This window comes from Elgaria multicarinata, chromosome 8 (genome assembly GCF_023053635.1).
Source record: "Elgaria multicarinata webbii isolate HBS135686 ecotype San Diego chromosome 8, rElgMul1.1.pri, whole genome shotgun sequence".
Classification (NCBI taxonomy): Eukaryota; Metazoa; Chordata; class Lepidosauria; order Squamata; family Anguidae; genus Elgaria; species Elgaria multicarinata.
In genome coordinates this window covers 1937575-1946747 of record NC_086178.1, presented here as the reverse complement: position 1 = coordinate 1946747, position 9173 = coordinate 1937575, and the positions used below count along the sequence as shown (strand labels likewise).

The 9173-nt window shown below is 51.5% G+C and overlaps 1 protein-coding gene across 4 annotated transcripts in view; it reads left to right on the top strand.

Annotated features, from left to right (window-relative positions):
* Positions 1-7084: 7084 nt before the first annotated feature.
* The window catches only part of CCDC50 (coiled-coil domain containing 50), a 47921-nt gene continuing 45832 nt past the window's right edge, over positions 7085-9173 (top strand). For all 4 annotated transcript variants that reach the window (XM_063131724.1, XM_063131723.1, XM_063131725.1 and 1 more), the window contains exon 1: positions 7085-7181. In XM_063131724.1, coding sequence (XP_062987794.1) covers positions 7133-7181 — 49 coding nt within the window. In that variant the 5' untranslated portion in view covers positions 7085-7132. The remainder of the gene's footprint in view (positions 7182-9173) is intronic.

Below are 9173 nucleotides of genomic sequence, written 5' to 3'. Positions count from 1 at the left end.
TATGCAGTCATTTGACTAGCCTCATCCAAGGCAGGCATGACCCAACACCTGAAGACAACTTTGAGCAGGCACTTGGACATTTTTTTTAAAAAAAAAAAAAGAATCCCACTTCTAGTAGCATTAGGACTTCATGAACCATACTTTTCTGTACAATTTTAATGCATAACTTAAGATTCCTGTGTGAAAACCATCCATGGGGGCCTCCAGAGAGATGCGTCCTAGCGCTACCGATGAGAACACATTGTGCAACTATTCAGTCTTTCCCTTAACTGTAACTGTAAACTGTAAACAAAATCTGGAAGCACCCCATTTATGCTTGTATTAAGGAACAGAACTGTCTCCATTTTTGTATTTAGTTGGGGGTTGGGGATACAATGGGGTTAAATCTTGTATTTGTGGGTGTGTTTCCTGGTGTCATGGATTTACAAAACGCTGTCCAAAACACCGACACAACTCTCAGGCACCATTTACAAGCAAAAGCGCTTTAATTAGCAAGTCAGATACAACACCGTGGCGGAGCTCCTGTCCAACGTCTGGAGGGAGACTGAACTCCGCCTCATAGAATCATAGAATAGCAGAGCCGGAAGGGGCCTACAAGGCCATCAAGTCCAACCCCCTGCTCAATGCAGGAATCCACCCTAAAGCATCCCTGACAGATGGTTGTCCAGCTGCCTCTTGAAGGCCTCTAGTGTGGGAGAATCCACAACCTCCCTAGGTAACTGATTCCATTGTCATACTGCTGTAACAGTCAGGAAGTTTTCCTGATGTCCAGCCGGAATCTGCTTCCTTTAACTTGAGCCCATTATTCCGTGTTCTGCACTCTGGGAGGATCGAGAAGAGATCCTGGCCCTCCTCTGTGTGACAACCTTTTAAGTATTTGAAGAGTGCTATCATGTCTCCCCTCCATCTTTTCTCCAGGCTAAACATGCCTAGTTCTTTCAGTCTCTCTTCATAGGGCTTTGTTTCCAGACCCCTGATCATCCTGGTTGCCCTCCTCTGAACACGCTCCAGCTTGTCTGCGTCCTTCTTGAATTGTGGAGCCCAGAACCAGACGCAATACTCTAGATGAGGCCTAACCAGGGCCGAATAGAGAGGAACCAGGACCTCACGTGATTTGGAAGCTATACTTCTATTAATGCAGCCCAAAATAGCATTCGCCTTTCTTGCAGCCATATCGCACTGTTGGCTCATATTCAGCTTGTGATCTACAACAATTCCAAGATCCTTCTCGTTTGTTGTATTGCTGAGCCAAGTATCCCCCATCTTGTAACAGTGCATTTGGTTTCTATTTCCTAAATGTAGAACTTGGCATTTATCCCTATTAAATTTCATTCTGTTGTTTTCAGCCCAGCACTCCAGCCTCATACAAACAGCTAGCCCCCTCCCCCCCAGCCCCCCCGCTTGCATCTTAGTATGAAGGTGTGTTCTAATGGTTGAGTTTCTTGAGACAGAGACTTCTTTCCTTATCAGGCCATAAAACCATTATGGCCTTAGTTGCCACAGTGACACACATTCCTCTAGCTTGAAGTAAGAGGCCCCTTTTCTGTGCAACACCCCAGAAACTTCAACTACAAGTCCCATCTTAGAAATTCTACTACAATTGTTAGTGTCAGACACTATAACTTAAAACAGTAGATTAAAATCCATTAAACATATTAAAATCCATTGCACTGGTCAGTTTCAGCCGAAAGGTGGACAGTTTATTCACATTTTAGGAAACAGGATGTCTCCTCAGGAGGCCAAAGGTTCACCAGCTTAAATCAAAGGTTTAATTACATCTGGAGGCAGGATGTCAGCAGAAGAAAGAGGAGGCTCATTTGAAGGTCAGAGGGAGAAAGGGGAACAAGAAACTACTCTCCTGATTGATGGGAAGGGGAAAATGTCTAATTTTAAGCTAAAAAGCCGAAGGCAGAGACAGGGAAAGACAGAGGGTGTCTCTACATTAAGGGGGAAATAACCTGCATCCTTACTGGGGTTTCTTCTTCTGTCCACGTTTGCGACTGGCTCCTTTAGCCTGCGACCATGTGATTCTGAATTGAAAACTTCCCCTCTTGGCAATGGTATTGTTAAATGAAGCAGCAGCATCTAGTGGCAGAATTATAGCACTACAGCAGCATTACACATGAAAAATCCTGCGATAATTTAAATACTACATTATCCCCATTTTTTTAAAAAAAAAATGAAATTACCAGAGGAAAGCACAGGACACATCCTGGAGGTTGAAAGAATCATGTGAAGCATCCAAAAACTTTCATGAGTGGCCAATCATGAGCGTGCAATAAATTGCTTATACAAAGAAGCTGAGAGAGAAGAGAAGCCCAGAGTCACAGTAGAAAGTGTCAGAGCTGGAGAACTGGTTAAGAGTGTATTGAAGTGTATCTTACTTTTATAAGATATTGCTGGAATAAAGGAGCTGGATAAAATAGGGACACAGTCTAGTTAGGTTAGCTGGATGTGTTAACATTAAAATCACTCCACTGGCTGCAAATTAGTTTCCGGGCAAAGTACAAAGTGTTGGTCATTACCTTTAAAGTCTGAAATGGTTTGGGGTTACCTGCAGGATCACCTTCTCCCATACAGTCCGCCCCGCACACTCAGGTCCTCTGGGGTGAACTTACTTCAGTCAGCTAAAACTAGGCTGACATCAGTTTCCTAGAGGACCTTTTCTTCTGTCGCCCCCGGATTGTGGAATGGCCTGCTGGAGGAGATTTGTAAAATTAACTCTCTCTGTGATTTTAAGGCAGCTTTAAAGACTAGCCTTTTCCGGCAGGCCTATCCAGATCAATGTAAAATCAATAATTTTAAAGATGTGTTGATTGTGTACTAATGTTGTTCCCCACCTCAATCCAAAGGGAGAGGCAGGTAAGAAATAAATAAATATATTATTATTATTATCATCCCTGGTTAATTAACCTATTGCTCACTTGGGTGTGTGTGTGTGTGTGTGTGTGTGTGTGTGTGTGTGTGTGTGTGTGCATCTATTTAGACTTTAAAACCTTTTCCTATTATCATTTTTCTTCAGTAAGTTTTTAAATGTTCTTGTTGGAAACGTTGCAGTCATAGAATCATAGAATAGTAAGTTGGAAGGGGCCTACAAGGCCATCGAGTCCAACCCCCTGCTCAATGCAGGAATCCACCCTAAAGCATCCCTGACAGATGGTTGTCCAGCTGCCTCTTGAAGGCCTCTAGTGTGGGAGAGCCCACAACCTCTCTAGGGAACTGATTCCATTGATTCCATTGTCGTACTGCTCTAACAGTCAGGACGTTTTTCCTGATGTCCAGCTGGGATCTGGCTTCCTTTATCTTGAGCCCGTTATTCCGTGTCCTGCACTCTGGGAGGATGGAGAAGAGATCCTGGCTCTCCTCTGTGTGACAACCTTTTAAGTATCCGAAGAGTGCTGTCATGTCTCCCCTCAATCTTCTCTTCTCCAGGCTAAACAGGCCCAGTTCTTTCAGTCTCTTGGGTTACCCACCCCACATCTAATACCCCCAACAAGGGAGTTTTAAAGCTGGTGTGGTGGAAGCAGCCAGGGGTGGGTGGGAAATCTACAGTACATCTGGTGGCCAAGGGAGAAGCCACTGGCAGGTAAGAGCAAAAATGCAGAGGGGCAAATTATTTTTCATGTTCTCCTTTCTGCTCACAAAGCAGTGTTACTGGTCCGTGACAGAGTGCTAGAAGTTCATGCTTCTATTTGCACGCTTTGTGCACATGGGCACGGTGTTGTGGTTGGCCAGCCTCAGTGTGCTTATCACAGGCCCTGCTTGGCTGCGGCTGTTTCAGTTTCTCCCAAACCTACCCAGCTGACCCCCCCTGAGACCAAGTTCTCTGATCTACCTCTTGGGCTTCCTGCCTTTTGCAGTATTGTAACCCCTTTTACCAATCTCTGCTCAGCACTTTTTAACAGACCAGCGGTCAGTCTGAGGGGCCGTGCTCAGTCCTGGCCATCTTGAAAACTGCTCCAGAGATTGATCTTGAAGGTGGCAAGTAGAAAGAGGCCCTGGAATTGCAAACCAACTTTCCTGCCAAGATCTGTCTCAATATTGCATCCCAAAATATGTGCAGTTTTCCTTGCCTCCCCAGCCCTGAGGACCACCCTTCAAGAAGGATGCAGACAAGCTGGAGGGGGTTCAGAGGAGGGCAACAAGGCTGATCAGGGGTCTGAAAACAAAGTCCTGTGAGGAGAGACTGAAAGAACTGGGCATGTTTAGCCTGGAGAAGAGAAGGCTGAGGGGAGACATGAGAGCACTCTTCAAATACTTGAAAGGTTGTCACACAGAGGAGGGCCAGGATCTGAACATCAGGAAAAACGTCCTGTTAGAGCAGTACAACAATGGAACCAGTGACCTACGGAGGTTGTGGGCTCTCCCACACTAGAGGCCTTCAAGAGGCAGCTGGACAACCATCTGTCAGGGATGCCTTAGGGTGGATTCCTGCATTGAGTTGTCTCCAATCCCTGGCATTCAGTTCCATACCTGATTAGCTTGTATGACTGTGCAGTGCAGCACCAATTTTCCCTGGGTCCAGCCACTGGCATCGGTTGTACGCCCCATGTGCCTGGTCGGGGCCCATAGAGACACAATATGGCGATTAGATTGCAGCCGGAAGTCTGAGTTTTCACAGCTGGGTGTGGGGCTCCAAGTGCATGCTGTTTACTTTGGGGGGAACGGCGGCTGCTTTAAAAGGCTGGCTTCGTCAGAAAAGGTACTTGCCTGCTCCCCATGGCTTAACTTGTACATCCGTAAATAAATAAGATACCACAAAATGCTCCACCAACCCTCTTCCTCCTCCTCCCCACTCTCCTACAAACTTTCTACACTTGGGGAAATGGGGAGGCGGTGAGATGTTGTTAAATATCAGGGAGGACATGGAGCATATGGGTCTTCGCAGCTCTCTCCGTTGCTGGTGCCAACCCAGAGGGGACATCTGACTTGCCGTTCATGTCTCCTTAAGAGCTCCAGAAGAAGGAGAAGGCGCTGGGTGGGAAGGTGTCAGTCCTGCGAAATGCACCACGTCTTTAGTTCCGTTCTGGCTGGTGGATGTATCCTAAGGCGTGTGAGTTGTGGCAAAAGCCGAGCCAGCGAACCTGCCATCCCTCATCCTCTAAGAGCAGCCCGAGAAACCACAAAGATAGTTATCCTGTCATTTTGCAAACCGCCTAATTATCCCCTTTTCTAGGCTTATTAAAGGCTTGCAAAGATAGCAGAACTTCAGAAGAAGACTCTGGGAGGGAGACGGGCTGCATTTCTCAGCGCTTCGTTCACAGACGGCTTGGAGTTGGTCTCCATGTGACATTTCAAAGCCAAGGGCTGGGATGGTTCCTGTGACTTTGCACGCTGGTGAGGATGAGAGACCAGCAGGGAGCCTCAGCAAATTTCAAGAGCTGTTTGTTCAGGCTGGATCTCAGGAGCCGGGGCTTAGTTCAGGGGTGGGCAACTTGTGGTCCTCCAGGTGCTTTGGCCTACAACTCCCATGATCCCTCATCACTGGCTGTGCTGATGGGAGTTGTAGGCCAAAACCTCTGGAGGACCATGGAGGACCCACACAAGAGGCAGCTGGACAACCATCTGTTAGGGATGCTTTCAGGTGGATTCCTGCATTGAGCAGGAGGTTGGACTCGATGGCCTTGTAGGCCCCTTCCAACTCTGCTATTCTATGATTCTAAGTTGCCCACCTCTGCTTTAGATGGTGTTGGGGGGAGGCATAGGAACTTTGGGTAGGCAACCTGGTGCCCTTTGGATGTTTTGGGCTGCAGTTCCCATAACCCCCTGCCAGGGAATATGGGAGTTGTAGTCCAAAAGATCTGGAAGGCATAGGTCATTTACTGCTCTACCCTGACCATCAGCAGCTCTTCAGGGGTCTGGTGCAGAAGGAGGTCTTCCGAACGGTCACCACCTGCCCTCTGAGACCCTTGGGACCAGAGAAAGCACTGCATGTCCCTGTGCAGAAGAGGCAGGATAGAGGTTGGGTTGGGATTTTATTAATGCTCAAAACAGGGGCAGCGGATGTGTGTCCCCTGTCCATTTTCTCCACACCAGGCATGATTTTGTACCCCTCACTTGGCTCTGGGAGCAACACCGGCAGCTGAGCCCGTTCCATGTTCCCCGGCAGCAGCTCCGTGCAAAAGGCTCTTGGGCAGAGGAGGCGATGGGAAGGCTGCCTCGGTCTGCCCAAAGGCCACCAACCCCCCCCGGGCAAGGCAGCTTCACGAGCAGCCTCCCCCCACCCCGCGCGCCCCTTTGGCATGCGTAGGCAGAACCCTGGACCTGCGCCTCCAAGGAAATGATGGAGATGGAGGAGGAGGAGGAAGGGGGATCCATTCTTCTACCCATTCCCATGGAAAGCGCCCAAACTACACTTCCCAGAAGTCTCTGGGAAAAGGGGGCGGGGCTAGCTGGAAGGCGCCCAGCCGCCGGGCGGGTCCAGACGTTGCCTTACCTTTGCGGGAGAGATCAAAGGACCAGCAAACCCCCCACCCCACCCCACCCCACCGCCGGCGAACGCTCCGCCTCCCGGGCCTGGGCAGCGAGAGACAGAGGCAGGCCTCTGCAGGCGGCCCCGATCCCGCGGGCGCTTGCTCTGGAGTAAAGCCCTGCGGAAGCACGCGGGGCGGGGCGGGGCGACTCGCTTCGGCCAGCGGCATGCCTGAGCCAGCACGCTGAGGCCCCGATCCCGCGGCCGTGTCCTCGCGCAGAAGGAAGCGGCGCCGCAGCCAGCGGGGCTTGCTCCCGAGGAAGCGCGCGCTCCTCCCCGGGAGAGCCGGGGCGCCTTCTGCTCCTCCGTTTCGTCCGCCGCCCTTCCCCGAGGAGCGCTCCCGGGGACGACCCGCCGCCGCCGCCGCCGCCGCCGCCGCCTGCCCTCCCCCGCTCGGCCGCTGCCTGCCTGCCTGCCGGCGCCCCTCCCGGGCCCGCTTCCTGCTCCGGAGACATTGTAGCAGCCCGGGCGTCGCGAGCCCAGCCCGGCGGAGGCGCGCGCCGGAGCCCTCTCTAGCGCCCACCCTCTGCATTGCCGGCCCCTCGCAGGCCGGAGGGCGGGGCGGCCGGGGCGGCCGGGGCGGGGGTCTCTCCCCTCCCCTCCTCCCTCCCTCCCCTCAGCAGCTGCGAGCGCGATCCGCGGCCGCCTCCCCGCCACAACATGGCTGAAATCAGCATCGACCAGTCCAAGCTGCCCGGCGTCAAAGAAGGTACAGCCCCGGCGGGGGGGGGGGGGAAGGGAAAGAGCGGGGGGGGGCTTTGCCACATTCCCGGGGAGGGCGCGGAGCCCCTGGCCCCAGCGCCTTCGGGGCCGCCGCGCCGCCTTGAACGCCCCCCCCGGGGGAGGGGGCTCTGCCTTGCCGGGGCGCCGGCGCTCGCGCCCCCCCCTCCGCGTCCCGCCCGGGCAACGTGCGAGAAGCCCGCCGGGATTGGGCCCCTCCAGCCCCGGGGAGGATCGCAGCCCCGAGCTTGGCTGGCTGCGGCCGGACAATGTTGTGAAATGTGACCCCGCCGGTGTCGCTTGCGGGCTGGCTGGGCGGAAAACCCCGCGGGCAGGGCAGGGCGAGCGCCGGTCCCGGCTGCACAAAGGGCCGGGCGGGCGGGCTCCGCGGGCGGCTCGAGGGGGCAGCCAGCCAGCCAGCCGTGCGCCGCAGCGCCGAGTGGCCCCGCCCCGCCTGGACGGCCCCACGATCCGCGGGGGCGGCTTCTCTTGGGACGTGCCAGCCCCGCTGGTTTCCCTCTTGCGGGAGCCCAAGGCGGCTTAGGTGCGCCGCCTCTTCCTCCCCATGTTATCCTCACAACGGCCCTGTAAGGTAGGCGAGGCAGGGACGCAGTGGCTGCTCCAAAGGCACTCAGTGAGCTTAGTGGCACGGTGGGGGACGGGACTAGAATCCGGGTCTGCCCAGGCCCAGTTCAACACTCGAACCGGTACACACACACACACACACACCGGGTCTCTTGTGTGGTGTCGGTTACATAGTTGAATGCCCTGCCAGCTAGACAAGTAGCACGTCAGGGGGAGGCCCGGCCGAAGGCTTCCTCTCTAACATGCTACTCTTCCATGTGCAGGGAGTGTCGAAAATCTCCCCAGAGAGTGGCTGTGGTGGCCCAGCTGTGCCTCCCTCTCCCCACCCTCGTGGGATAGGAGAGAATCTTCCCTCTCAGGAGGACTTTTATGATCTGCCTTCCTTCCTGGGCAGAGTGTTTGCAGGGCTTCCTGTTGTTCTTTAATCTCTTTATTAAGGGCTGAATTGCCAGTGGGAGAAATGGTCCTTCGGACTCAAAAGGCAGAGGACTGACTTTAGGTGTGGCAGCTGGAAAACTGTCACAGGAGGCCGAGGGAGGGAGGGAGATAAGGCCAAATGTTTCTTGAGTTTCTTTTTTTTAAAAAAAAAAAATCTTTCCAACTAATTAGGATATCTTTTCATTTGTAGAAATAGTAATTTATTAATCCATTAGACCTTGCAAGTCCCTTTTACTTTTATATCTCTGATTTTATTATTCTGTTTTATTATTGTGTATGGGTTGGATCGAGGCTTAATTATGGTTACAGTAAACACACTGAAATCAATGGGACAACTTAGTCAAGACTAACTTAAGTCTCATTAAAGTAAAAGTCACTGTGTGGTGGAAAATTTCCAAAATCCATACTAATGTAATTCTTATTCATTATTCAATTCATATCGTGCCTATTTACAGAATACCCTCAACATCATACAAAGTTAAAACAATTTAAACAAGATAAAAGAATAAATAAAATACCACCAGCAGCACAAAAATGTTATAAACAATTTAAAATAAAACCATACAGCAAAAACTTCTTTTGTAAACTGTCAAGAGAGCTAAGCCTATAGGGCGGTATAGAAAAGTAATAAATAATAATAAGAATATATAATGGTCAGCAATAACTTTTATTAATATCTTTATTAGGCCAGTCCAAAGATCATTAAATATGAGTAAGCTTTTGAGATCTCCAGATCTCTTTATTGGGCAAGATGGTACCAACAGCAGGCTGAGGACGGGCAGAAAAAGCAGGGTGGCTTGTGACTGAAGTCGCTGTGTCTGTAGATTCAGAGTCCCAAGATGAAGTTGTGTGTTTTGGGGAGGGGTCTGGGGGTCTGCAGACATTCAAATTAGCATTGAGCTGTGGGTTGGACTCGATAGCCTTATAGCCCCCTTCCAACTCTACTATTCTATGATTC